Source organism: Trichoderma breve, chromosome 4 (assembly GCF_028502605.1).
Source record: "Trichoderma breve strain T069 chromosome 4, whole genome shotgun sequence".
In the NCBI taxonomy this organism is placed as follows: Eukaryota; Fungi; Ascomycota; class Sordariomycetes; order Hypocreales; family Hypocreaceae; genus Trichoderma; species Trichoderma breve.
Genome location: NC_079235.1, coordinates 2,061,602 through 2,088,669, shown reverse-complemented (window position 1 = coordinate 2,088,669; position 27,068 = coordinate 2,061,602). Strand labels below are relative to the sequence as shown.

At 51.5% G+C, this 27,068-nt stretch overlaps 9 protein-coding genes across 9 annotated transcripts; 6 read left to right on the top strand and 3 right to left on the bottom strand.

Moving 5' to 3' along the window:
• Positions 1–990: 990 nt before the first annotated feature.
• Positions 991–3,365, top strand: T069G_06906 (ABC transporter domain-containing protein; the record flags this gene model as incomplete). The annotated part of the gene is made up of 3 exons (XM_056174116.1): positions 991–1,776; positions 1,839–1,919; positions 1,980–3,365. 3 exons carry the CDS (start codon positions 991–993, stop codon positions 3,363–3,365), a joined length of 2,253 nt encoding a protein of 750 aa, XP_056027695.1.
• A 1,037-nt stretch (positions 3,366–4,402) lies between these two features.
• Positions 4,403–6,142, top strand: T069G_06905 (tubulin/FtsZ family, GTPase domain-containing protein; the record flags this gene model as incomplete). The annotated part of the gene is made up of 5 exons (XM_056174115.1): positions 4,403–4,414; positions 4,618–4,641; positions 4,711–4,833; positions 4,903–5,693; positions 5,752–6,142. 5 exons carry the CDS (start codon positions 4,403–4,405, stop codon positions 6,140–6,142), a joined length of 1,341 nt encoding a protein of 446 aa, XP_056027694.1.
• Positions 6,143–6,892: 750 nt separating this feature from the next.
• Positions 6,893–9,739, top strand: T069G_06904 (ankyrin repeats (3 copies) domain-containing protein; the record flags this gene model as incomplete). Its single annotated transcript, XM_056174114.1, has 1 exon — positions 6,893–9,739. The coding sequence occupies one exon, from the start codon at positions 6,893–6,895 to the stop codon at positions 9,737–9,739; it is 2,847 nt and encodes a 948-aa protein (XP_056027693.1).
• Positions 9,740–11,248: 1,509 nt separating this feature from the next.
• T069G_06903 (ribosomal protein l6 domain-containing protein) lies at positions 11,249–12,254 on the top strand (the record flags this gene model as incomplete). Its single annotated transcript, XM_056174113.1, has 3 exons — positions 11,249–11,549; positions 11,681–11,794; positions 11,887–12,254. 3 exons carry the CDS (start codon positions 11,249–11,251, stop codon positions 12,252–12,254), a joined length of 783 nt encoding a protein of 260 aa, XP_056027692.1.
• A 349-nt stretch (positions 12,255–12,603) lies between these two features.
• On the bottom strand, positions 12,604–13,680 carry T069G_06902 (inositol monophosphatase family domain-containing protein; the record flags this gene model as incomplete). The annotated part of the gene is made up of 1 exon (XM_056174112.1): positions 12,604–13,680. One exon carries the CDS (start codon positions 13,678–13,680, stop codon positions 12,604–12,606), a length of 1,077 nt encoding a protein of 358 aa, XP_056027691.1.
• A 789-nt stretch (positions 13,681–14,469) lies between these two features.
• Positions 14,470–14,826, top strand: T069G_06901 (uncharacterized protein; the record flags this gene model as incomplete). The annotated part of the gene is made up of 2 exons (XM_056174111.1): positions 14,470–14,589; positions 14,656–14,826. 2 exons carry the CDS (start codon positions 14,470–14,472, stop codon positions 14,824–14,826), a joined length of 291 nt encoding a protein of 96 aa, XP_056027690.1.
• Positions 14,827–15,789: 963 nt separating this feature from the next.
• Positions 15,790–19,672, bottom strand: T069G_06900 (uncharacterized protein; the record flags this gene model as incomplete). The annotated part of the gene is made up of 2 exons (XM_056174110.1): positions 15,790–19,250; positions 19,417–19,672. 2 exons carry the CDS (start codon positions 19,670–19,672, stop codon positions 15,790–15,792), a joined length of 3,717 nt encoding a protein of 1,238 aa, XP_056027689.1.
• Positions 19,673–23,509: 3,837 nt separating this feature from the next.
• On the top strand, positions 23,510–24,671 carry T069G_06899 (activator of hsp90 ATPase protein; the record flags this gene model as incomplete). The annotated part of the gene is made up of 4 exons (XM_056174109.1): positions 23,510–23,732; positions 23,788–23,870; positions 23,933–24,585; positions 24,653–24,671. 4 exons carry the CDS (start codon positions 23,510–23,512, stop codon positions 24,669–24,671), a joined length of 978 nt encoding a protein of 325 aa, XP_056027688.1.
• A 317-nt stretch (positions 24,672–24,988) lies between these two features.
• On the bottom strand, positions 24,989–26,366 carry T069G_06898 (DHHC palmitoyltransferase domain-containing protein; the record flags this gene model as incomplete). The annotated part of the gene is made up of 3 exons (XM_056174108.1): positions 24,989–26,005; positions 26,066–26,219; positions 26,278–26,366. 3 exons carry the CDS (start codon positions 26,364–26,366, stop codon positions 24,989–24,991), a joined length of 1,260 nt encoding a protein of 419 aa, XP_056027687.1.
• Positions 26,367–27,068: the final 702 nt, after the last annotated feature.

Below are 27,068 nucleotides of genomic sequence, written 5' to 3'. Positions count from 1 at the left end.
CTTCGTAGTAGCGGCTCGAAGAAGGGCGCGAAAACTACTCCGGGAAATTCGATATTGGGCTGCGAAGATGCCTCCGATAGCCCATGATTGGATCGGGTAGTCCATCCCGAAATCTTGCTTTTTCTCCAGCGTCAATAACGCGTTGCTTTTTCGCGCGAACACGCCCGTGGGATTTCGACAAGGATGTTCGGTTTAGGTTTGCGCAAGCCTATTGGCTGCTTCTACGGTATTAGCCTAGGTTTCGGAGCTGGATTTGGCACCTCGAAACAGAGCCAATGGTTCCTTGTCAGCTTAGAGTTCAACGTAGCAGTTAGAGCCTTCCTTTGGCGGCATGGAAATTTCGAGGGCCTGGGGCTTCGGCGTTCCTTTTGAGAGTTATGCCCTAATTGGGCCGTTTGAAACGTTGGCATTTGAAGCGCCCCGAGCCGTGAGCGCCATGGCGAGATAGTTTGAACGGTGCTGCCGTCGCTGTTGATTTGGGCGTCAATGTTATTGTTATTACTCTTCTGGGAGCTCAGTTTGACGGATTCAGAGGATGGATGGATACCTCAATCGTAAATGTTGTCTGGTTTGGGATTACACTTTCTCTGGAATATTCTTCAATGGCAGGCGTCTTCATGACAGCTCTTTGCTGACATCATAAGCTCCATGTAGCTAGCTGAAGCTCTTGGAGATATTGGATTAGAGCATAATATCGGCTTATCGGGGTCAACACCGGCTCTTCTACTCTGCCAGCTGCAAAAAGTGAGCTGCCGGACCGTTTCGGCCCGTCCACCCAAACGTCACCAATCATGGCGGGGCACGCCACGGCCCAGAGAATTTCGAGATTGAAGCTCGTAGATGCGAACATCTCCAAAGCGGGCAAGCTATTCAGACCATTATCCAGAGCTTCTGGGCCGTAGATCCCAAATCAAGGTCGCCGACAATTCGTCTGGAATCAGACACCAAAGAGATTCCGCCCCCGTCAAAGCTACACATCCGCCCGCAGACATGGAGGCCGAGATCAGGGCCGTCCTCCCCAACATCGACCCGGTGTTATCTGACTACTCGGTTGGATACCTGACGCACGCTTCTACCGCCTGGTCAGACGAAGAGAACGAGGCGCAAATCTCCCCTCTCAACGAAGCTGCGTCGACAATCACCGAATTGCTCCTCTCTGCCTCCGGAGGCACAGATGCCGCTCAAGAGGAAAAGATCAAGCAGCTCGTGGAGAAATGGGTCGACAAGTATGCCGAGGCGAACGGAGGTGAACGACGAGGGCCCTCGGCCATTAGGAGGTTAGATCAGACCATCCAGGTCAGCTCCCAGCGGAACATGTCGTCCACTCTGGCCGTTGCCGGTGGTGCCGTTGATTTGGAATCTGCCAATGTGAGAAAGGTCGAGTCCAAGGTCGACCGCAAGAAGCTTGAAAAGGCCGAGCGAAAGATTGCCGCCAAGCAGCAGAAGAAGACGTTCAAGACGGTCGAATACGAGGCCTCGAGATTGCTTGACCAGCCCGAGGATGCGCAGTCGTACGAGGAGTTCTACATGGCCGTCAACCCGCTGCAGCTGGGTTCGTCGGGAGCCAACAAGACGAAGGATATCAAGCTGGATAACATTGATGTGTCTATTGGCGCCAACCGCATTCTTACCGACACAACTCTTACGCTGGCATATGGTCATCGCTACGGTCTTGTTGGTAACAACGGTGTGGGTAAATCCACATTGCTCAGAGCTCTGTCCAGGAGAGAAGTTGCCATTCCGACACATATTTCTATTCTCCACGTCGAGCAGGAGGTGAACTATATTCTCTTACCCATATGTGTGTTTCTGTCCAACGACTAACTTTTCCATGCTAGATTACGGGAGACGATACTCCGGCTATACAAGCTGTTCTTGATGCCGATGTCTGGAGAAAGGTCCTTATCAGGGAACAAGAAGTAAGGCTACGTTGACAATCGCAGTTCCTCTCGAAAGACATCATCTGACTTGTTTTATAGGACCTCATCAACAGATTAGCAGAGTTGGAAGTCAAGCGAGCGCCGTTGGCCGATACTTCGGCAGATGCTGCCAAGCTTGATCTGGAGAAGGAGACCATGGACACCAAGCTTGGCGATGTTCAAGCTAAGCTGGCCGAGATGGAATCCGACAAGGCAGAGTCTCGCGCCGCCAGTATTCTGGCCGGTCTTGGTTTCTCGCCCGAGAGACAGCAGTTTGCAACCAAGACGTTCTCCGGTGGTTGGCGTATGCGTCTGGCACTGGCGCGTGCCCTGTTCTGTGAGCCCGATCTGTTGTTGCTCGACGAACCGTCCAACATGTTGGACGTTCCTTCGATTACTTTCCTTTCAAACTATCTCCAAGACTACCCCAGCACAGTTCTCGTCGTCTCTCACGACAGAGCATTCCTCAACGAAGTCGCGACGGATATTGTGCACCAGCACTCTCAGCGACTCGACTACTACCGCGGAGCCAACTTTGAGTCCTTCTACGCCACGCGTGAGGAGCGCAAGAAGGTGGCCAAGAGAGAATATGAGAAGCAGATGGCAGAGCGAGCACATTTGCAAGCCTTTATCGACAAATTCCGCTACAATGCGGCCAAGTCATCAGAAGCTCAGTCCCGTATCAAGAAGCTCGAGAAGATGCCCGTGTTGGAGCCTCCGGAGAAGGAATACGATGTCAAATTCCAATTCCCCGAGGTGGAAAAGCTGTCACCTCCCATCATCCAGATGTCAGGGGTCAGCTTTGGGTACACTCCCGACAAGCCTCTGCTGAGCAACGTAGATCTCGATGTTCAGCTGGATTCCCGTATCGGCATTGTCGGCCCCAACGGTGCTGGTAAGACAACAGTCTTGAAGCTTCTCATCAGCAAGCTCGAAGCATCAAAGGGTCTCGTCACGTCGCATCCACGACTGCGTATCGGATTCTTCGCGCAGCACCACGTAGACTCGCTCGACCTCACTATGAGCGCCGTCAGCTTCATGGCCAAGGCGTATCCCGGAAAGACGGATGAAGAATATCGACGCCAGTTGGGAGCCTTTGGCATTACGGGCACAACCGGTTTACAGAAGATGGTGCAGCTTTCCGGAGGTCAGAAGTCCAGAGTGGCATTCGCCTGCCTGGCGCTGACGCAGCCACACATTCTCGTGCTGGACGAGCCGTCTAACCATTTGGATATCGAGGCTATGGATGCGCTGGCAGAGGCGCTGAACGAGTTCCAGGGAGGCGTGCTGATGGTTTCCCACGACGTGACGATGCTGCAGTCGGTGTGTACGTCGCTCTGGGTGTGCGATGGCGGTACGGTTGAGAAGTTTGACGGCACGGTGCAGCAGTACAAGAAGAAGATTGCGGCTCAGGCAGACGCTGCGGGCGTTGTCAAGGCGCATTAAGAGGGGAGAAATGCAATATCAATTGGGACCAATGCCAGACTACGTATACCTATCAGCTGTAAATATACCTGAACCTGTCTGTCTGTCTGTCATTCTCACTGCATCAACAACAAAACCCAGTAGCCGTCTGTATTCGTATCTGGAGTAATACTCGTAGTCGTACATGCAGCGTTGCCGGATCCTCGCTTGAAAGCGGCCAAAATGTGGGGGCCCGCCAGCTCTCATCTCGGCTCATGAGCTGGCGCTGCATGAGATGGAGACCCAAAGTCTGGTGTTGCGGTAAAAAGGGGATTGACTGGTGTACTTTTTTTCTTTTTCGCAATGGATGCTCTGTGCTCCTTTGGGCTTTGGGGGGACCTGGACAGACAGGGTCACGATGTGATGGCTCCAACGAGCCCAAGGGACCAGGCATCAAAACTGCTTAGCGTGGCTGCAGGTTCTGGCTACATGGCTGGTTGGCGCGTTGATGGCGCTTTGGGGAAGTAGAGGTTACAGGTCGGGTCCATGGCTGTTGGCGATGGATGTGATTTCGATTCTCTGTGTTACTCAGAAGGGGATTGATTGATTGGGTGAATGAGTTATATAGTCGGTATTATTGAGTACATGGTTAGGTAGTCCATCTAAATGTTGCCGATGGCCTCTTTACACCCGACGTTGGTAAACAGAGTGAGAGAGAATATGGATCAATGCTGCCCATCAGTCAATTGCTTTTTCCCCTATTCGGGCCCTACTAGCACCACCTGTACCTAGCCTTTCAGTGAGCTTTTTCAGGCCCCAACAAGCCACTGGCCACTGGACTGGCTCTCCCCTTCCCTTCCCCATGCTAACATGCTAACAGGCCCCGCAGTGGTGATGGGGCCATGGCGGTGAACCATTTCATCTCCACCCGCTTCCCAACTCAAACAAAAACCACCAGCTACCTCGAGCCCAAGCTCTTGTCCTGCCAAACCCGCCACAGCTCCAGCAATAGCTCGCATCTCCTTTGCGTCTCCTTCTGCCTCGAATCCTAATTTCCTCCAGCATCATCACTAGCCATCATGCGTGAGATTGTGAGTCCCCCCTCTATCTGTTGTTTACTTGAGCTTCCCGCCAAACGCGTTTGGGATCTGGTGCCCCTGAAATTATACCCCGCCAACCACGACGAAACGAACACATTGGCGTTTTTCTGCGCGGCAATCCAGCGCGATTGAGGCGTGTCGTGATTCTCTGAGGATGTCCGTTTGCTAATTGTTGATTCTTTTTCGATGTACAGGTTCACATCCAGACCGGCCAGTGCGTAAGTTGACGTCCCTCCATAGTTCCCCCCTTAACGACACCGCGGACAGGAGCTCACACTATTTGACAGGGTAACCAAATCGGTGCCGCCTTTTGGCAGACCATTTCTGGCGAGCACGGTCTCGACAGCAATGGTATCTATGGAGGCTCTTCCGAGCTCCAGCTCGAGCGCATGAACGTCTACTTCAACGAGGTACGTGTTTCCTTTTCCCTGCTAGATGCGCCACTCGAGAAGCCCCTATTCTGACCTCGGATACTGCAGGCCAACAACAACAAGTATGTTCCTCGCGCTGTCCTCGTCGATCTTGAGCCCGGTACCATGGACGCCGTCCGTGCCGGTCCTTTCGGTCAGCTCTTCCGACCCGACAACTTCATCTTCGGCCAATCCTCTGCCGGAAACAACTGGGCCAAGGGCCACTACACTGAGGGCGCCGAGCTCGTCGACAACGTCCTTGACGTGATCCGCCGTGAGGCCGAAGGCTGCGACTGCCTCCAGGGCTTCCAGATCACCCACTCCCTTGGCGGTGGTACCGGATCCGGTATGGGTACTCTTTTGATCTCCAAGATCCGCGAGGAGTTCCCCGACCGAATGATGGCCACCTTCTCCGTCATGCCATCCCCCAAGGTGTCCGACACCGTCGTTGAGCCCTACAACGCCACCCTCTCTGTCCACCAGCTGGTCGAGAACTCTGACGAGACCTTTTGCATTGACAACGAGGCTCTCTACGACATCTGCATGCGCACCCTGAAGCTGTCTAACCCTGCCTACGGTGACCTGAACTACCTCGTCTCCGCTGTCATGTCCGGCATTACCACCTGTCTACGATTCCCCGGTCAGCTTAACTCTGATCTGCGTAAGCTGGCTGTGAACATGGTTCCTTTCCCCCGTCTCCATTTCTTCATGGTCGGTTTCGCTCCCCTGACGAGCCCCGGTGCTCACTCCTTCCGTGCCGTCACCGTGCCGGAACTCACCCAGCAGATGTTTGACCCCAAGAACATGATGGCTGCTTCCGACTTCCGCAACGGTCGCTACCTGACCTGCTGCTCTATCTTGTAAGTGACAAAGGTGTCCGAGAAATACCGACATGTGATGCTAACAGAGAATGTCTAGCCGTGGCAAGGTCGCCATGAAGGAGGTTGAGGACCAGATGCGAAACGTTCAGAACAAGAACTCCACCTACTTCGTTGAGTGGATCCCCAACAACATCCAGACTGCCCTTTGCGCCATCCCTCCCCGTGGCCTGAAGATGTCGTCTACCTTTATTGGTAACTCCACCTCCATCCAGGAGCTGTTCAAGCGTGTCGGCGAGCAGTTCAGCGCCATGTTCCGTCGCAAGGCTTTCTTGCACTGGTACACTGGTGAGGGTATGGACGAGATGGAGTTCACTGAGGCCGAGTCCAACATGAACGACTTGGTGTCTGAGTACCAGCAATACCAGGAGGCCGGTATTGACGAGGAGGAGTACGAGGAGGAGGCTCCTGTTGAGCACGATGAGGAGTAAAGGCTTCCTAGCAAATGAGCGAGCGGGCTTTTTATCTTTCTTTTTCACTTTAAATTCTTGGGGGTTGCACTATTCCCGTGTTACCCTTGATTAACGCTGTAGGACTTGCCTTGCGGGGGTCTGTTTAGATGATTGGACGACCATTTTGATATCCACGCGCGATATGACATTCGGTCAGATGGCAAGTGTTTGCAAACCTAATGAAAATAAGAAGAGTACGATTACGGTACTGTAACACATTTTGATGGCCAGTCCCAGTTTGTGCATGTGTGCCTCTTTATTGTAACTACGTGTGATGCTTGTTGATCCCCGAGATGTAATTAATTGCTTGAGTGTCTACACTCACTCTGTAAATTTCCCCCAGGGTCAGTCGTACAAAATCTCACCCTACAACACCAACGACGCTCAATACCTACCCCATGAATGATCGACAGGTCATGTCTGCCTCGTCTCCACACTCTACCGGAATCAACAGAGCTCAAGCTAAATGATTAGAAAATGCATCCATCCAATAGCACTGCAAGTTGTACGATACAAGGCTCTCCGAAGATCAGGGCTGCTTTACTGCTAGGTAAGCTAAAAAGAAGAACCCATATATATATACAGGGTAGATATGAAAAGTTTAGGTACCGACGTAATGTCAGATAAGCCTATATTCTCATCATACTTTAAGTCCTGCGAACTTGACAACGAAATCAACTCAATTTTACTAAAAACACTACAGTCGATTACATTGAATGAATGGTCACGATGACGGAAACGGCAACTGATAATCCCAACGACACTACAATCTACAGGGCCCCGGAGGAACTATCCCGTAGTCTATATGCAGCTTTTGACGGAATATTATTGCAAATCGACAAAAATCTCCAATACCGGGTTATAAACTCGCTCAAATGGCTCACTTTCTCCTTCGAACGCCTTACTATCGACCTTTTCACCGAAATTCTCGCTCAACACACAATCAAGAGTGCTCCTCTTGACGAAGCAGACCGGCTGGTTTCTACAAATAGTGTTCTAAAATGCTTATCTGGCTTGGCTGTTGTCGATGAGCATCATGTTTGGCTAGCTGAACCTTCCATCAAAGAGTATCTGACTTCCAGCAGAATTAGACATGGTCCTGCATCAGCTTTTTCGTTTACAGAGACGGACGCTCATCTACACATTGCTCACTCCAACTTGATCCATCATCTCGAGTGCAACCCCCAAGGCATACCCCTAAACACTTATGAAAACGAAGAGCAAAATGTCTCAAAATTAAAGACCTATGCCGCTCGAAACTGGCCTCTGCACCTCGAAATGGTCCCTCGCTCAGCATGGCCTCTGGAGACTGCCCAAGCCGCGAATCTTGCCCTGGCTATGCGCAGTCCGAGTCTATTCAGCATGATTGACTCGCTTACTAGTTGTCCGTTTCTCAGTACTGATGCGTGGACGAATCCCCTGATTTACACTGCTTATTTGGGCGCAACTCAGCTCACTGAGATGCTAATCTCGGAGGGGCTCGACATGCACGAGTACGTTACTCAATGGGACTTGGATATAGCCTTGTTGAATGCAAGCTCGGCAGGAAACTTGGAAACTGTCCGCCTTCTTGTTGATAAAGGTGCTAGCATCGACTTGGAAAACGCGACACGTCGAAATCCTCTGACACAAGCTGCCTTGGGTGGCCATATAGAAATTGTGCGATACTTTGTTGAGAATGAAGTCATGGCTGCGGCTCTTGATGGCACCGATGTACGCAAATGGGCCTTGAACTCTGCAGCTGCTGGAAGTCACTTTGATATCATAGAGCTGCTTGTCCGTGGCGGAACCGAGATTGACGAATACACGCTCGAAAAAGTAGCGGGATCATCTAGAGACGAGGCCTCAATATTGGAATGCTTACAGTTCCTGCTCGATAATAGCCCTGACATCACCAAGGAAGGGGCACTCTGTAAAGCAGTGTTCAGAGGAAATTGGAAAGCATTTGAGCTGCTTCTGGGTAAAGGGGCCGACATCAACGCTTTGGGGAGCCGTTGGGGCAACTCATTGCACATAGCTTGTGCGGCCCTGGATATCGATCAGTCACGAATCGAGTATCTACACGGCTTAGGCGCAAATCCCAACGTCCAAGGAGGAGATCATGGAACAGCAATGCAGGCAGTTTGCTACTCTTATTCTAGCAGAGATGAAGACGCTTGTATCAAGGTCGCGAAGCTCCTCATCGCTCTCGGCGTCGACATCGCGGCTCAAGGGTCAGAGCATGGCAACGCATTGAACAATGCTTGTGCATCTAAAGGCAACGATGGCATGTGCTGGCACAACATGGTAGAACTACTCCTGAAAAACGGCGCCGACGTGAATGCCCAAGGAGGGCCATACGACAACGCTCTGCAAACAGCCTGTCACTATGGGAACTCTGACCTTGTGCCGTTACTTCTGGCCTGGGGAGCAGATGTCCATGTCGAAGGCGGTGCGTTTACAACTGCGCTCCACGCTGCTTGTTTCACAAGACCCAAGGAGGGAAAAGATGGAGATGTCAAAATGGTTCAGCTGCTGCTTGACCATGGCGCTGATGTCAATGCCACAGCCAAGAACAAACTGTTTGGAACCGCATTCCAAGCAGCCTGTGCAGCTGGGAATATCAAGCTAGTTCGTCTCCTCCTTGATAGCGGCGCAGATGTAAATTTGCAAGGTGGTGGATATGGATCTGCACTTCAGTCTGCCTGCCACTGGGGGCATACCGAAGTCGTGCGGTTTCTTCTCGACAATGGTGTAGATGTGAACGCACCAGTCCGCAAGATTGGGGGCAGGATCGGAACTGCGCTTCTTACTGCTTGCTCTTTTTGGCGTAATGACGATGAAATGGTTCATCTTCTGCTCGATCACGGCGCACATATCGATGTTCCTGGGGTTTCCTCCGGGTCTGTTCTACACGGGGTCGCTTCGTCAAACAAGAGCAAAGACAACTCCTTGCTGCTGCGAGTTCTAGAATTAGGCGCAGATATTAACCAGGTAGATGAGCGTGGTGGAACTGCCTTGCACTACGCGTTTCGAAACATGCGATTCGATGACAAAGACACAAAGCCGAGCAGGATTCGGTTCCTCATCGAACATGGCGCCGACATTCATCTTGCGGTGGGAGAGTTGGGCTCTCCGCTGTATTGTATATGTGCAGCTCCAACGAACCTTTCCGATGTCTATGAAAAGGATAGAACAGTGGCTTTACTTCTTGGTATTTGTCCGGATATTGATGTAAATGCGCAAGGCGGAGAGTATGGCTCTGCGCTACAGGCAGCGGCATGGTCTGGCCAAGCTGAATCGATCAAGCTTTTAATCGAGAAGGGGGCTCATGTCAATGTACGAGGCGGTAAGTACGGGAGTGCATTAAACGCTGCCATTATCATGGGCTACTGGAATATTGTCAAGATATTGCTTGAGAATGGTGCAAGGCCGGACTCTCACTGGCGGGACGAGATAGATGAGGATTGGTTGGCTGACGTTCAAAGAGAATATGGGCGAGGAGCTGTAGAAAAGTATAGGAAGTTTTGGGAAGTGGAAAAGAGGAAGTTATCTGGAACAAACCCAGATAACAGCGTAGGGGCGGCGAAGACTTGAAGTTGCATATTGAGGAGTTTAAATCAAGGAACTTTTTAATATTATATATATATATATGTAAGTGTATCGCTTAGAGAGAGATGTTTCATACTAATATACAAGACATAGTTAGTTACACTAGATTGTAACATTAAGTCTAGATACCAGCGAGTCTGCCATAATACAATTTGTACTGAGCTTTATAACGGCATGTATATATTACTCTTTTTATTGGTTCCGCAAACTCTGAAGGTACTCCAACTCTCGCCTAGCCTCTGGATCTTCATCCACCTTCTTTACTTCCGACTCGGTGAGTTCCACGATTAAGTCGGCACCTAGCGTTTTCATTTTGTTGACTGCGACAACGTAGTATCCATCCTTGAATAGTAGTAAGCCTCATTACTGTTTCCACCAGAAAAGTCTAGGGATTAGTCACATGAATGGCAACGATAGTACCGTAGGAAGGTTCGTCGTCGTCCAAATTAACTTCCACTATAGTTCCCCTATACTCTTGTCAGAACAGATACGAGAGAAGAGACAGATTTAACATACTCTGAATATCGCATGGTGGGCTAAATCTCTGCTCTGTTTAGATGTTTGGTCTAACAAAACGCAACAAGGAAGTAAGGATCCGATAAGTTTTATATTTGCAGTGCCGTGTGTAGAAATGCCTTCTTTCTGTTAGGTAGATATCAAAGATGCTCAGCTGTGATATCGCAGCAACTAAGACGGATATAGCTCTGATCCATTGACGTGCATGCATGATAGCCGCCTAAATGCACCGCTGCCTACATGGGGGGCTACACGAGCACAGCTGACAAGCAAGACGTTATCACATAGTGAGCAAGGGAATATATGATATCTACTAAACATATCGAAATATAATTCCGCTTTGTTGCATGTGTACTATACTATCAGAGGCAAAGATTCTCGCCATATGTCTTGACTCGGAATGATGCTTGTAGGCAGAAAATAATAGCCCAGCTCTTCCCACAGATCAAGAATACAGCCAGTATACCACTTCCCAGCTATGAACTAACTAGACTTGGTTTATTAGAGACAGACAAACCTGTTTTTGACTACCTACAACCTATTAATTTGTTGACAGCTAGGGAACGCACCGTTGCACTGGATCGACTAACACCAAAGACAACACAAGAAATCTACATGTAGCTTGGCTGGACCTGACGTACTTTGAGACTAATGACTGTGGTTAAAAGCCCCATGCTCTAATAATGATATCTAAAACAGAATAAATAAGCTATTTTCATTGTCTCTTAATGCAAAAGTTGCACTAAAAGTGATTAAGAATTGGACTTTTTAAGAAGAATTGAATCGCACCTTGCAAATACATCACCAAGGGTACAGTGCGCATGACCCAACATGCGCACTCTATATGCTGACTCAGCAAAAACTTCAACCCATTCCAGACGCCATCACCAAACCAACCCACCTCGAAAAAAGAAACGAACAAACCGCCAGCCATTGAATTGCGCCAACCCTTCCCGGCCCAGCTTCCCCAAAGCCCAAATGGCCGCACTTCTCGCTCCCCGTCGCGGCAAGGCTCTCAGCCAGGCCTTGTCCGCGGCGGCAGCCTCGCCGTGCCCGCTCTCGTCCCTCCTCCCGGCATCATCGACCGCCGCCTCCAGCACATGGCATTCCGCACGACGACCGTTTTCGACGACACATGCCCGGGGATCGAAGCTGGGGAGGACGCCGCTGTCGATTCCTCCGGGTGTTGAGGTTTTGATGGGCGAGCCCAAGACGTTGAGGTCGGCGACGTCGTATAAGCCTGTTGTGAGGAAGACGATTACCGTCAAGGGACCTTTGGGTGTGTAGTTTTTGTTTTCCTGTTGGCAGTATATTTCTGTTACACTTATTGGAAGGCTTGTTCTTCATTGAGGACTTTTGGTTTCGTGGTTTTCAAGGAGTGTGTTGGACTGACGAGTGTGTGTGGCATAGGAACATTAAATCTCGATGTGCCCGAGTTTGTGGACCTGGTACAGAGCGAAGAAGACAAGACTGCGACGCTGAGCGTAAGGGATCCGAATGCGAAGGAGCAGAAAGAGATGTGGGGTACGTTATCATTTTGCATCCCCTTTCCCTTTGCTGGAGAGAGTAGTCTCGAACACTGCTAACCTCGAGCCCGACATTTTGAAACCATACAGGCACATCATGGTCCTACCTCAGCAACCACATCACAGGCGTCTCCGAAGGCCACACAGCCATCATCCGCCTCGTCGGCGTCGGCTACCGCGCCAGCGTCGAGCAGCGCGGCGCCAAGGAGGAGTACCCCGGCCAAAAGTTCCTCTGCCTCAAGCTCGGCTTCACGCACCCCGTCGAGGTCGGCATCCCCAAGGGCGTCACCGTCACGACGCCGTCGCTGACGCGCATCCTGCTCGAAGGCCCGGACCGCGAGGTGCTCATGAGCTTCGCCGGCGTGGTGCGCAAGTGGAGGCCGCCGGAGCCGTACAAGGGCAAGGGTGTGTTTATCAATGACCAGACGATCAAGTTGAAGCAGAAGAAGATTAAATAAACGATATGACTATGACATGAGAGAGGGGAAAGAGGGGAAATGGCCTAAGGTCAATGATGATGTGACGGCTGCGAATAAAAAGGAGTGTGGGGGGAGAAACGACAAATGTACAATATGTGGTCTTTTGGTATGGGTGTTTGACAGACTTGTATTATCATCAGTTGAAAAAAGAGCCTCTTTCGCGAGGTATTTAGACACACACACACTTATATATATACCTATATATTACCATATCTGTATATTCGCAATCATCATTCAAGATTTAAACATGCGGTAGATATAAAATTTTGTAGTCCTTCAAGATGGTATTTTTATTCTTCATTTATCAATCACCGCTTATGCAGACGTCTTACAACTTGGCACTCAAAACCTCCTGCACCGCTTCCAACACCTTTCCATGCACCGCCAATGGCGCCGCGACAACACCCTTGTTACCAGCGAGCGTCCGCCCAATGCTAAAGTCCAGCCTCTTGCCATGAATATCCGTAACCTGGCCGCCTGATTCCCTCACAATGAGATCGCCAGCAGCGTGGTCCCAGATCTTCTCCTGGTACGTCGCGCTCACGGGGAGGCGCAAGTAGATGTCGCCTGCGCCGCGGGCAATGGAGCCGTACTTGGCCTGGCTGTCCATGCGAACGCTCTGCGCGGTGATTCCCAGCTTCTGTGAGATGGCAGCTTGGTCTCCGTGAGATGAGTGTCCAGCTTCGACGCTCTCGCAAAAGTTGGCCTTTGTCAAATCATCAATGGCGCGCATAGAAATGGGCGTGCCGGCCTCAACGTCGAGACTGACTGTCGCGAGTGGGCGGCTCGTGGCGCCGTGGCCTTGGACAGCGGAGAAGAGCACGCCGTGACCCTCGTCGGTCTGGTTCTCACCAATGCCGGCAGTGAGGCGGGCATCGTTGTCGATGGGGAGGTTGGGGCATCCCAGGGCACCGACTTTGACGTCACCATCGACCATGAGGGCGAGACAAACTGCATACTGGCCTCCACGGAGGAAGCCCTTTGTACCGTCGATAGGATCAATGGCCCAGATGCGTCCTTGAGAGCCACCGGGGCTGTTTCCCTTGTCGATAAGCTCAACCATGGCATCGACATCCTTGATAGGTCCGCCAAGCAGCTCTTCGGCAGCAGCATCGTCCAGCTTGGTATCCTTGACCAAGTCCCAAATAGTGGTCCTCAAGTTAGCATCCTCCTTCAGCTTCGCAGACTCCTCCTCGGCGACAATGGCATCGTCCGGAAAATTGTGCTGCAGCGCGGCGATGATGAGCGCCTGTGCGCCAAAGTCACCGATTGTGACGGGAGACTTGTCGTTCTTGTCAACGGTTCCCTTTGCCTTTTCGTGGAAGACACGCTTGGTGAGGATGGAGGCGCGCTGGACGGCGAGCTGGGCGATCTGCAGCTCCTTTTCGTACTTGTCCAAACGCATGGTTGCGGCTGTGGTGGAGAGGGAGAAGAATCGAGTTTGGCGGAGGAGGGAGGATAGCTGTTGTCCGGGTTGGTGGACGAGGCGGGCGATGGAGAGCGATAGAGAAGCCGTTGTGGCGCCTGTGGAGGGGGAGAGGAGGGCGAGGATGAGGATTATGGCGGGAAGGGCCAGGAAGAGGAAGAATCGAAGCTTTAAGGACGGAGAGGAAGAAGATGAGACCGGCGATGGACTGGAGGCTGACTTATGTGGAGATGACGAGGAGGACATTCAGCCCGCAGTCAGACGACGGGCAAGCCTTGTTGTGAGCTATATAAAGGATGTCTCTCCGTGCGTGTTTTGTTTAGAGATTTGACGAGGAATGATGTTTAAACAGCAGTTGAATGTATATTAATCCCCAGTAATTGAAGCTGTATAATATTGTAAAGATCAATTTCAACTCCCCGACCGACGGCCCGTGATATCGCTGCCATTAACTGCCAAACTCGCTGCTACTCTAATAATTACCCCGCTACCGCCTCCGATGTCCCGCCGCCTTGCTCCCGCTAACGAGCTCCCTCATGGCGGGGCTCCTCTTCCTCCCCCGGCGCTCCGGCCACCCAATTTTCCGAGCCAAAAAAAAATCCCATCTAATCACATCAGATGGGAGAATTGCAACATGCTAACTAACCCGTGCTAACTACCTAGTAATAGCCTCGGAACCTTCTCCAGCTTCCCATCACCACCACCCTCTCTTCCTCTCCCTTATTCCCCCTCTAACCCTTATATACGAAAACTCACCAAACTCCCGCAATGGCCTCCTCCCCCGCCAACCTCCGCGCCATTTACCGCTCCCTCCTCCGCGAGCTCCCGCCCCGCCCCATCCTCTCCTCTCCGCGAACTCCTCTCCACCGACGCATCCGCTCCTCCTTCGTCGACTCTCCCTCTCCCTCCTCTCCCTCTTCTTCTGCGCCCTCCTCACACTCTTTAGAGCACCAGGCCCAGCTCGCCCAGCAGCTCATCGCCTACCTCCGCGCCCAGCGCATGTACGTCACCCTCATCGAGCGCTACAACCCGGGCATGGAGATGGACCAGGACGAGCGCATCCGCTTAACCGCCCGGAGAGTCGGCATGGATCTTCCCTCGGTGCAGAAGAAGAAGACGCAGTGAGCGCGGGCTCTGTTGGGAAGAGGAAGGGGGAAGATGAAATTTGTTTTTTTCTTCTTCCTCTTCTTCTTTTTTATTTTGTGTTCTACTACTATTCGACTCTTGTCTTTTTTATACCTGATTTTTTTGGGTGGGATGCTGTCGTGTGACCTCTCACGACTCTATTTATATGAATACGTATCCTGCGAAACGGCGCGGGAAGAGATGGGACACGTTGGAGAAGCCGGAATGCCGTGTAGCAATGCGCGGCTACACTGGAACAATTTGGCGCCTCGACGGAAACGAGCGCTCAAGCGGGGAATATAGCCACGGAAAGGAAACTCTGTGAGCTTCGATTCGGTGCGCCACAACGATGGCGCACATGTACACATACAACAAAAGGGAGGAGATACCACTACACCAACTGGGACACAGCAACACAGGGCCTGCACAGCACTGAGAGGAATGAGAGGGAGAGAGTGTCAGGAATTATCTCATCCAGGCCCGGCACCACGCACCGTCCCCTACTAGAATGGGACGAGGGACATGCAACAACGGCTGCTTTACTAACTACCAACTTCACGAAATGAAGAAACTCTACGATATATCCACATCAAATATCCACTCATGTTTTTTATATGTATACACGCGCCATGTTCGGCCATACATATCTACCTGGTATATGTATATATATATTTACTTATATACAATGAAATATCCGAAAATGCCAAAGCTCTAGGCCAGGTATAAAATTCCTCGATGGGGTATCAAAAATCAGGCACAAAGCATGTGTGTGCCAATTCCAACTCTTCGCTTGCCAATAATCAGATGTCGTGAAAAGCTCTTCTTCTCTTTTTTTTTTCATCTCTTTGCATCATCGTTGAAATCGTCGTTAAAAAGTGCCGTTGAAAGTAAAAACGAATGAGCTGAATGGAAAAAGGGGGTGAAAAAAGATGAAAAATAATGAAAAATCAGTTAAGTGCACGCTCACACCACGCCAACTCCGTTATCTTCTAGGGACTCGTCCCATCCTCCCGTCTGCAGCAGCCATTCGCCAGCCCGCTGCTTCACTGCCGCCATGGCTGTTCCCAGTGAGCTGTTCCACTGGTCCTGTACAACCCGTACTTTTTCTTTGAGATCCTCCGTCAGCCGGCGATTCTCCACCTCTCGCATCTGCTTCGCCCGCAGCTCTCGGTCCTCAGGTCGGATCGGTGTGCCGTCTGCTTCGGCAAGCTGCGTCGCAAGTACCCTAGCTTTGGCATTCACAACAGCCTCCTTGACCTCATGAAGAAGACACAGCTGGTTTGTGTGCGCCTCGATGAACTGATAGGTACTCTTCTCGGCATGGAGCAGCAGGCTGTAAAGGTACTGCAGCGGGTGATCGTGATACGCCGGGTTCTCCTCGTACTCTGAAGCCGGGATTTGAACACCAAAATCTTCCAGATCCATCGGGATAGTATCCAAAAGACCGCAAAGCGGCGGTGCAATATCCCAAAACGCCGAAAGCTGTAGTTCGATGCCACGCGCAACTGCCTCTTCCATCACGGACCTGAATTCACGCGCCCGATTTAGCACCTCGTTGGCATACGCGTATTCTCGCTTGTCTGCGTCCTCTCTGAAAAATGCCTCAGCCGACTTGAGCTTCTCTGTGTTGCCAGATAGTCGATATGGTGTCAGCACAACGTCACGGTAGCGGGCATTGCGGTCGGATAGCAAGTCGTAGATGGCCCGGTGCAAAGACTCGCGCTGCTCAAAGATCCATTTGAGGAGAGTCAGTTTCTCTAATAGCTCGGGCTTATCGTCGCCTTCTTCTTGGGGCATATCGGCATCGATCTCGCTACTATCGAATAAGTGCCGTGCTAGATCATCGAATAGCTCTGTCGCTCGAGTGATTCGCTCCGTCAGAATGTCGTTCAACGGCAGTACCACTTGGTTTTGAAAATGCTCGTATTCCAGCTTCTCAATCTCCTTCTTCTTATCCTTCTCTTGTTCGTTAAAGTCGGATTCAATCGCCGCGGCATCAGCGTATCCCAAATTTCCCGAATTGATTTCTTTCTGCAAGTTGGATCTCAGCGCGAGGCGACGCTCTCCTGCTGCCTTGGTAGCCTCCTCTCGGCGCCGGAGGCTGCTAGAAGCAAATCTCTCTTTTGATCCCTCAATATCCGCCAACTCGCTCAAAGATCGTACGGAGGTACGGATCGATGTCAGCTCAGGGTGGTTATTATTCACCGCAGGGTGATGCCTTGGGTAAGGGGGTGGCATGGTGACCAATCTGGAAACATCCAAAAGCCCATGCCTGTTTGTCGCTGTCGACGGGGTAGAGGCCACCGAGGTGTTTGAGGGCTGAGGAGTCCATACCGCCTCTCCCTGGTCATGCCAGCCTGTCTTTTCCGGAGGATACTCTGACGAAGAGCCTTGCTCGCTTATAGTCGCATAATGCGGAGTATTCTGCTCATCTTCGATCCACTGGTCTTTGGGAACACCCATGTACTTGGACTCACGTTTGGATCTCTCAAAACCACCACGATTCGGGTCACCATTCGAATCCGTCTCCCACCATCGACTGGGGGGTCTCCCACGTGAGCTATTCTCGTGGTTGTCACTCACGCTCATGCTAAGGATGGGGGAGAGCGAGGGCATATAATTTGCGGTGCCGCCCCAGTTAAGAGGTTGCTTTATCCCAGGAGAAGGTGGGAGACTACCAGATGGGAGGCTGCCAGATGCCGGGGCCGAGCTCGATGAGTCGTCAGCCTGATGGACAGAACTGACAGACCCTCTGTGGGATCGGTTTGGTTCCGAAGACTCCGGAGTCCAATCGCCCAGAGACTGTGAATTCATCGACTCTCGCCGGGCAGCGTTCATTGGGCGAAATAGATCACGGCTCAAATCGAAGATCTCGGATCCCATAGCGCCAATAGCTGATGAGTATCTCTCACGTCGAATCCTGGACTCGGCGACTATGAAATCTGAAAAGAGACGGACTCGGTCTGCGTCTGTGGCAGCCGAGGCTTCTTTAATCGCAAATAATCGAAACCGTTCGATGGTGCCAGTTGCGAATTCGGCAGCGCTCTGGTTCACAATCACTTCTTTAGATGGCGACGCCGCCATGGACGTTGAGAGGCGTGATGCCTCAGCAATCATCGATCCAGAGGCAGACCTGGTTTGAGGCGGCGGAGTCGGGAGAGATTTTGGCACAGCGCCTTGGCTTCCGCCGCGTTGTCGGTAGGCTTTGCCCGGTGTTGGCGAAAACGGTGGCGTGGCTGCTTCGTGGTGCAACAGTGTGGCCGAATCCGGTGCCCGAGGTGTCGAATTACGAGAATTCGACGATTCCCCAGTAAGAGGTTGGTCCATGGGGGCTTTCCCAGCGCTCCGGGGAGTTGTCTTGCCAACAGTAAGCTTACGAGCCAGGCCACCGGCCGGGGGAACAATAATGTCGGCAATATGCTGTCCCTGTAAGGTGCTGTCAATGGATCCCCTAGATTCATGTCGAGAGCGACTCTCGCTTCTCCTCTGGAGAATGGTCTTGTCATGGCGCACAGCCTTGGCACGATTCAAGCCACTTGCGCTGCCCGAAGAATTCAGGGGGGGCTCTATGGGCTCGCTAGGATTGCTCGCGCTCGTCGTATCAATTGTCAGGTTAGGGGACCGCCCTTTTGCTGGCTGGGTGGGCTGCGGTAGCTGCATTTGTCGTGAAGACTCGCCGGTCTGGACGGACGCGAGAGGATGTAACTGCGCAGAGGATACTTGGGTCTGAGGCCGAGCGGCAGGCGGCGTGTCACTGTCAACCCAGTCGGCGGGCGTTGGGGGAACGGGTCCCAGAGACGATATACCGGAAGGGGGAGGCCTGCGAGTTGGTGGGGAAATGATGGGCACATTGTTCCTGTCCATGCCCTGTACGCTTTGTGATCTGCTCGACGAAGGCGGCGGAGGTGGCCCAGGCGGAGGCGGAGGGAGTGGCATGCCAGGTTCCCACCTCGTCTGAGAAGTAGACCGTGAGCGGGCAGACGTCGGCGTATCGATGGCGCCTGTGGAGGCAGCTCTACGAGATGCCGGGGGAAATGCGTCGACGTTGATAGCAGATGAAGCTGCGGCTCGTTCTTGCTCCATGGCATGGAACAGGGCAGGCCCAACGCTCCGTCTGGACGCGGGCATCGGCTCTGGGGAGCTGGCTGATTCGGTATCTCTCCGTCTTCCCAAAGATGCCAGTGCAAAGAGACGCTCTCGAGAACTTCCCCTACCACTCGCACCCGGCGGGGGAGGGAATGAGCGGGTAGCAGCAGCTGGCGGCTCGGGAGAGGGCCGGTGGCCCAGCATGTTAGAGAAGCGTGAAGCAGCAGGGGCGGCCACTTGCGCCGGTACGTAGTCGAAAGCCATACTGACGGGACGAGGTTGCTGCATGCTTCTCCTAGGAGTGTATGGCGGAGGCGGAGGCGGGTTTGATGGTGAAGCTGTCATTTCAAATCTGGTCAGCACACTACTGTTGCCCGTTTGCAGGTAGTCCAAGGGAGATGTTGAAGAGGCCCAGCAAAGATCTAGCAGAGACATAGGAAAGGTTTCTAAAAACAGCCATCTGGGGAGAGTATCAACGAGAAAAAAGAAAGAATAGGTCCCCACCCTGAGCTTCACTGCCCACAAACTGCAGAGGTCGCTCTGTCGCTGCCATGGCGGCTGGCGATGCTACCCATTCCTGCGGATTATACGGCAAGATGGCGCTGCCAGGCGTGTGTATCGTCTGGACATGAGAGGAAGCCATGGACACAGCGGATATGGGCGAGACGAGCTGGTTACCGTAGCCCGCTAAGGACGTGGTTGAGAGCGGATGAAGGGCATGGCGAAGACGCGTGGGATCACGGGGAGAGGTGGAAGACATATTGGCTCAAGCTCCCAGACGCCCAACCGCCCGCGGTCTCCTAAGTCAGTAACCCTTGACCCTTGTTGTTGACCTAGGGGGGGCAAAGACGCTTGCTGAGAAGTGCTGAGGCTGCCGAGGGATGCGACTTGGAAGGCAGGTGGAAGATTGGATCTGGAGATGGGCCCCCAGGTCGGGCCTGATGTCAGAACTATCGGCGGCAGCGCACTCCACACCAACTCGGAGGCGGTATGCCAGATGAGGTCTGTGTTTCGTTCTATTTGGAGGTCTCGCCTGGCATCCCTGGATCCACCCCAGAGCATCGATTTCAGGTGGCGGATAGAGGCCGGTCGACGAGGAGCGCTCGGATTGGCGAGAAGAGGGCGAGGAGGGGGAAGAGCTGGACTAGCGACAAGACCAGGAAGGACGGCTGCTACCATACAGGTACGGTACAGGCACGAGATGTTCCCTGTACAGGACTCTGTCTGGACAGGCACTTGACGCAGGTATGGGCAAACGGGAAGCGATCAAACATGGCGAGTCGCACGGCATCCCGTAGTGGGAAAAGGAGCGAGCCGCGGCTGAGGTACGAGTACATTCGGCGCGGCTGGGCTTTGGCTTGGCCTGGACGTACCGGTTCGGACACTAACACCGTAGCCAGACACGAGCCATTAAGAAGCCTGCATCAAGGCAGAAAGAGGGAGCATGGCAACACGCAAGGCAGCGCATTGAGGGGCCGTTTGGTGGTGATGGCGAGATCTGCTTGGCCGAGCGCGAGTTTGGCGGTCCCTGTGGAAGCGGCGCGCTAGGCCGAGCCAGGACGAGGCGACCAGCCTGTGGCGCCAGTGCGCAAATCCCATGTACAGGTACCAGGGATCTTTTGTACCCGCTGTTTCTAATACATATCGTACATGCGCTTCTGCATCTGCACGTGTGTTCAATCCCTCCCTATAACGCATACATAGCACTACTGTATCTATAACTAACACTACCTACTCCGTAGTATTACATGCAGTTGGACGTTTTGTCGTTTCAAGATGGCAAACCAAGGAGCTCGATCGCTGCAAGCTTGCTGAAGGATTCCCGCCGTCGACTCAAGGATTGCCTAAAAGCGCATACCCGGACGCTCCATGAAATGCCAGGGACGGTCCGGTGTGTGATGGAATGTGACGACGACAAAGTGGGCCACCTCGTTTTCAAGAACACAACCGAACGTGCATTGTTCGTTTTTTCCTTATCAATCATGCCTGCATGCGACTGTTGGTTACAGGTTGATTGGTGATTTAGGCTGCATGTAGGTATGAAACTTGCATCTCCCACAGTTCGTCCTGACCTGGTCAATGTGGCGTGCATTCCTTTGCACTTTTAAAGAAAGCACAGATAAGGAGTCGAATGTCAGAACGGCGTTACAAACATGTGATGTGGCCTGAGAATACGAAGTAGGCAGATATCGAGGCCATCGCGAAGTGCTTGCATTGAGAAAACCCAGTGTTGGTAGGTGGTACGGGGTACATTCTACCAAGTACTCGGTACGAAGGCGTCTGCCACTAGACATGCGACCGCCCCTGCGTGGATCGCGCTTTTTTTTTTTCTTCTGCTTTGGACGCAAGTTTATTATCGAGAACCGGCTCCTGTTGGCTGGAAGAAACAATGCGCTACTAAGCGCCGGCAGCCATTGAACCACATGTGTTCCTAATATAGCTGCCAATCAGAGCTGCAGATGGAGATCCATCTCCAAGAATAGATCGGCGCTCCCACATTTGGATTCTGCATCATTGGAGCGACAAAAAGGAACGGATGGATGGGTTACTCAAAACTCGGTCGATTTTTTGCAGAATCTGCTCGCTTTTACTTTTCCGAAACTGTTTCTTCGGTGTTTTTGACTTTTCACCTTCTTATTTAAATTTTTTCATCTCCATCTTCATGATACGATACAGATAACATACTCGGACATAAACAAGACCGCACCAATTTGTCTTCAATAGCCCTGCTCTTTCGGCAGTTGGTGGGCTTATAACCGCCCGGCCGGCATTCTTGCGCATAATCATCCTTGCCCTTCCATCTTCCCCTTGGTGAAATCACCGGAAGCAAAAAATAGCAATCGATCACGATTTGGAATCTGCTATAAGGAGGCGTCAGATTTCCCCTTTTCCTCCCAACGGCGAGCCCGCCAATGACCTGTAAGGAGTAACATGCTGTTGATTTTTTTTAGCAGCCGTTATATCTTGAGGTCGTGTGTCATGCAACCGCGCTGATAACGGCGCCAGACCCAGATAGTGTGCAGCCTCGCTGACCCGGCACTCGGTCGCTCTACTAATCTGACTTTCAGATTCCTCTGCCAGATTCAGCTTCATGGGCGCTAGCCCCGCCTCTCACTGAGCTTATTGCTGAGTATGAGGCACGGCGGGCAAACTAGCACGCCCTGTTGCGTCGAATGAATTCCTCAAACTGGTGTTGACATAAGCGGAAGTAATCACGCTTGGCGACTATTGAAGCGGCTATTTAAATCACTAATACGGTACAGGCCGCCTTCAGCGAGTGGTTACATATTAACAGCCGCTCGGTTACAATCTTCCTGCTACAGGGTAAGGATTATATGCAGACGCTTGTACGAGGATAGAAACTGTGCCAGGAACCTGGGATCATGATGTTACTCTGGTGATGTAAGTAATAAGCCCTACGGACATTTCGATGCTTTGCCTTCCATTGCATGCGCCTTGCACATTCTGAGTGATCTTATAACGGTATCATGATGAACTGCAAATAAGTGCAATTATAGAAAAGGGTCTGAGCGGCACAATATCCACAAGTAATCAGAGATTCTGAATGGATCGTAAGACCTAGCATTGCAGTACCAGTATATTGATTGAGGATATGTCACTCGACTAACTTCCAAGGCTTAATCTTAATCATTCTTGTGCCACGGGAATGGCTCAGCAAGCACATCGCTCGGACAGCCACAAAACCTGCTCGGCCTTTCTCGAGCTTACTTGAACTCGTCAATTGAGTTGCACGGCAGAGCCGCGGGTTTACAGCGGATGTTCCGGATAACATGAGCGTTCCATTCTTGTCTTGTTTGCGAAAGCTCACGGCCAATCGGAGCTGCTCCTTATCTAGCTGTCAAGTTGGCGTCTCAGTGCACCGAAATCCTAGAGAGGTGTGAAACAGATCAAGTATAGCAAGAGTATTTGGGGGCTTGTTAATCACCTCTGTCTGGCTTCAAGCTATTACTATTACCATAATATATTGCGTGCACAATGTAAATATGCCGCCAGCCGCAGAGCTACTTGAAGTGCACATGTGTCCTGTAGGACGTGCTTGAATCCATTCACGAATTACGTTGCTCTATATGGCTTATGTAATACTTTATTATTTGGTGAGGCTACGTTGACCAGCCAATTAGACTAGCGTGAAAGTGGAGACGAGGCTCATAAAAATTCTAGAGGCTTCTGAAGGTCTCTCTTTCTTCCTTCTTCAAGCAGCCCGCCAATTCTCTCCTTCTCTGCTTCAAACCACCATTTCACCTTCACGCCATACTCTTACTTCTTAATCAGCTCTAATCAATACGGTACGTTGAATCCGAAGCTTCCCATACAACTGCCCACCATTGCATAACCCCTACATGATGAGATACCAGCTGGCACCAGTCATAGAGTGATTTGTACTCCCTTTCAGTGATGACCAAAATGCTTAGGTCTTAGACCATTTCTGAACCCTTGTTTGCAAGCTCAATTATGCGTTGTTCTTCTGCTCGATCTAGGGTTGACATTGAAGCTAACCACTGGAACCGAACAGGACCTGCCCGCTGCGCGGACGACCGGTTAAAATTTTTCTTATTTTCTAAGCCTGCTCGTCAAAATGGTTCTGCACAACCCCAACAACTGGCACTGGGTGAACAAGGATGCGTCTGCCTGGGCAAAAGAGTGGTTCGAGGAAAACTTGACCAAGCTTGAGACCGAAAATGGAGACGTCAAGGCCAGAATTACCAAGGTCCAGAGCATGAGTGGTGACGTTGACGTCAGCCAACGCAAGGGGAAAGTCATCACCATCTTTGATGTTAAGCTAGTGCTGGAGTATTCTGGTATGGTAGACCTCAACGTTCATGGTGAGAGCGTCTGGGGCTGACTTTCCCCTAGGGTCCACTGCCGAGATCGACGAGGTCTCTGGTAACATTACTGTTCCCGAGATTGCCCATGATACAGAAGAGGACGAGTACGTGGTATGTATAATTGCCCTCTTCACTTGTCTTCTTCTCACATATAGCTAACAACCCGTATCTAGTTTGAGATTGACATCTTCTCAGAGTCAAAGGAGAAGCAGCCCGTCAAGGATCTCGTGCGATCAAAGCTTGTTCCTCAGCTCCGAAAAGAGTTTCAGAAACTTGCTGGTGCCTTGATCACTGAGCATGGAAAGGATATCCAGCATGCCCCCGGCTCCAACCCTTCCAGTGGCTTCTCTACCCCACGAACCCTCCCTCAGGCTGCGCCAAAGGCTGCAGCTCAGCCCACAGCTTCTCACACTAGCAGCTCGGGCGTTGTCAACACGGTAACAGTGCGTGACGACCAAGAGTTCCGCACCACTGCTGAGGAGCTGTATCAGACCTTTGTCGACCCTCAGCGATTGGCCGCCTTCACTCGGGCGCCGCCAAAGGTCTTTGAGGGAGCAAAGGCAGGAGGCAAGTTTGAGCTCTTTGACGGCAACGTCTCTGGAGAATATCTTGAGCTGGAAAAGCCCAAGAAGATTGTTCAAACCTGGAGATTGAACCAGTGGCCCGCCGGCCACTACTCGAAGCTCAACATTGAGTTTGACCAGAACGATATCGACCACGTTACCGTCATGCGCGTCACCTGGGAGGGCGTTCCTGTCGGCCAGGAGGACGTGACCAGGCGTAACTGGGGCGAGTATTACGTGCGAAGCATCAAGCAGACCTTTGGGTAAGTTGTCATCATTCATTGAACGTGTTACAGCCCTCCAGAACAAGACTAACCTTTGGGGAATTAGATTTGGTACCATTCTATAATCTAAGAAACATATCAATTGGAAACACACACAAACATTTTCTTTTATAATCAAAGCGCTCTAGATGAGGGTAGAGACAAAGGGGATCGGCATCTCTGCCAATGGTGGCGGATGGGTATATACTTTATTACTAGGTAGTCTTGGTAGGTCTACGCAAGACCTAGATGCGTGTAGATACGACGAACATGAATGATGATACGAAGATGTCCAGCAAGAAAGGGGAAAAAATACAATATAAAAACCCATTATTCCAACAGTATCGATGAAGTTGTTTCTTTCTCATGCCGCGAATGTAGTACAAGAGCATTCATTTCTCTTTCATTGAGGATATCCAGACTTGGTGGTAGAGATACTGCGCCCTCGTGGCCGACGCTCGGCTAGGGGCTCCTCTGTTCCGTCATCAAATGCATAGTTGGAAAAGAAGACATCGCCGAGGTTATGCCACAATCCCATGTCATACAAGTTGTCGACGGTTTTTAGGTCCCATACATGCTCCCACTCGCCCTCGCCTGGGTAATTCCCTTGGTCGCTTGGTGGCTGCGCGTCTTGAGTGGCCAATATGATGTGCTCTGGCAACGAGGGCCAGCGAGGACACAGTGGCTCCAAACGCAGGTTACGGGGTCGGTTAGGCGCCAAAGGACGTCGAAAGGCATAGCCGTCCCTCATATCCTCCTTATAGTCTGTCCATTTCATGGACTCGTTGGTCGTGGTTCCGCAGTAGATGAGGAAGACGGTGTAGATGAAGAGAGCCCATATTAGAGGAGAGGTGAGGAGAGCGAGAAGAGTGGCAGCACCGACACGGATGTCGCCGTGAAGGCCCCAGCCCCAGACAGCAAAGTACTCTGTGAATTCCAAATCTTGGCCCGGCCAGACAGTCCATAATGGGTACTCTTCTTTTATTTTCGACGTCAACAGGTAGAGACCTAGCAAGCCGCCGTAGGTCGCCAAAACGCACGTCGATAAAAGGAGGAGAAGGAACCAATGGTGGTTGCCGTAGCCGACACACGAGTTGATGAAGACGCAGTGATGATCGGCCCTGGCGATGCAGCGTTTACAGACATCGCAGTGCTTTGATCGCGCGGGCTTCAGGAACCGACAGGTGCGGCATTCGTTGCCCGGGTGAAAGAGGGCGTAGTCATAAGGGTAGAGAGACATGTGGTACGCATGATTCTCGCGGGTGATGTACCCTGGGTCTGCGGAGCAGGCGAGATACAGGAACACGTACGGCAGGATGACGGCGATGGTGGCGGTGAACTTTGTGAAGAGGCCGATCTTGGGCCAGACGTCAGGGAGGTACATGTACTCAGAGACCGTCATGATCAATAAAAAGAAGATCTGGAAGATATGTGTAAGTCGTGGATCATGCGTATGAAGAGAGCTATGGGAACTACATACCACGATCGTTGGATGACGGTCATACATGAGGCGATTATAAATCCATGACATCGATCCAGTCACTCGCCCACCAGTGAGTGTCTGATCTATACTCGACACCAGGTTGGGGAAATGAATCCATATCAGCTTGTATAACCAGGCGATGGGCGTTTTCCTACGTGTCCCCTGTGTTCAGTAACAAGCCCCTCTTGTACACAGATTCTCTAACTCACCTCAAAGCTGGAAGTCTGCCGAAAAAGGTAATGAATACCATAAAAGATATGGCTAAAACTACAATGAGAATCTTCTTTAGGGTGTCCATCGTGACAGACGGGTCGAGCTGGCAGGACTACGGCATCTGAAGTTAATAGAGCCGGGAGTCTTATGCCGTAATTTCGTATATACGATCTGAATCCAAAATCTATCGTTGAGGGACTAAAAGCTCTTATATGGTTAATTTTTTTTTTTGAGGGGTAAATAAGAGAAAGAAAGAAACAACAAGAGAAATAAATGCCACAAAGCTCGTGTACTGCAGCGCGCTGAAAAGAAGCAAAGGAAACAAAGGAGCAAGGATAATAGAACGGTGGCTGAGCTGGATGACTGGACAACAGCTGTCACCAGCTGCATCGCAAGCAAAATATTGGTGTTTACTATTCTTATCGCGGGGCGCCTAGGCCCCCGATAATCGATAATAGCCTGCACTGTAACTGCACTATGACTGCATTGCAACTGGAGGCCAAGGGAATGCAGCGCATTCATCACGTGACCCCGCGACGTCCATCACGCGTCTCATGCGTTGGGTGAATGAGTTTGGGAGTGAAAAGTGAGCAGAAAGGCACGGACAGCAAAGAAATGAACGCGGAAGAGAGCGTGGGATTTATTTCAGACGAGAATTGACGCTGAATTTGAGCTCACGCAGCACCGCTGGGGGCGTGTTTCTGCCCTTTTTTCTCAACTTTCCCTTCATTGATATTGCAGAGCCTCGATCCCTTCACTCACCTTGGAGTCGGTCAAAATCCGCCAG